At 70.2% G+C, this 975-nt stretch overlaps 1 protein-coding gene across 1 annotated transcript in view; it reads left to right on the forward strand.

The window, feature by feature from the left end:
* The window catches only part of Ushbp1 (Usher syndrome 1C binding protein 1), a 12,340-nt gene extending 11,675 nt beyond the window's left edge, over window positions 1-665 (forward strand). The window contains exon 15 of the mRNA XM_013028291.1: window positions 555-665. Coding sequence (XP_012883745.1) covers window positions 555-665 — 111 coding nt within the window. The remainder of the gene's footprint in view (window positions 1-554) is intronic.
* Window positions 666-975: the final 310 nt, after the last annotated feature.

The following is a 975-nucleotide window of genomic DNA, read 5'->3' on the forward strand; positions in this document are numbered from 1 at the left end:
CCTGGGCCTGGGGGGAGGGGGCAGGGACCCCCCCCCGCCTGGGCCTGGGGGGAGGGGGCAGGGACGCCCCATCTGGGGCTCCTGGGAAGTCAGGGAGGCTGAAGTAACCAGGTCAGGGCTGGGGAGACCTGGGGGGTGCCACGGGCCCTGCCCAGAGAGGCTGCTCACAGACAGGGTACCCCAGAACCACAGGAGAGGCCGGGCCCTGGTGCTGGATCCCTGGGTGGGGGTGGGGGATGGCTCTGGGACTTGGGGTTTGTCCTTTCTTCCTCCCTGTTTCTTGTCTTTGCCGTCCCGGGTCCTGGGGCTCGAACTGCTGTGTCTCCCGCGGTTTTGCTTTTCCACGCAAGGCTGGAGCTCTCCCGGGTGGAGCGGCCCCTTCAGTGCTGGTTCAGAGCTGCGTCTCAGGGACCTTCAAGCCAGGATCCTCAGGCCTCACTCAGGAGGCCGGGCACTCTGGGGGGTGAGGGCCCCCAGTCTCAGCTGATGAGTGAAACAGGCCCAGCCGGCCTGAGAAGTTCGGGCTGGAGGTGATCAGCCCGCGATCTGCACAGGCCACACCCAGCCGCACCCTCCCCACAGCAGCCGACCCAGAGCCCAGCATCCAGAAGGTTCTGGGCCCCGGCACTCTGCACCCAGCCCCAGAGGGCTCCCCGCCCCCTTGAGCCCCGGCTTTACCGGGGAGCTTCTCCGAGGGCGGCTTGGCTCTGAAGACAGGGAAACTGAGGCAGGCACCTTGGGGGAGCCGAGGAGCTGACTTTGTTTCCCCGGAGCCCAGCGGGAGCTCGGCCGAGCCCCTCGGGGTCAGCGGACCCCCGGGGTCACCTCCCCTGGGCCGGCAGGTTCCCAGGCCCCGGGCCGTTCCCACGGGCGGCCCGCGGCAGATGGGCCCCGGCCCCTTTGTCCCGGGTCTGCGGCGGCCCCAAGGTCAAATGTCACCGCGGGGCTGCGGGCAGGGGTCAGGGGGGCGGGGCG

This window comes from Dipodomys ordii, unplaced genomic scaffold, assembly GCF_000151885.1.
Source record: "Dipodomys ordii isolate 6190 unplaced genomic scaffold, Dord_2.0 Scaffold108, whole genome shotgun sequence".
NCBI classification, from domain to species: domain Eukaryota; kingdom Metazoa; phylum Chordata; class Mammalia; order Rodentia; family Heteromyidae; genus Dipodomys; species Dipodomys ordii.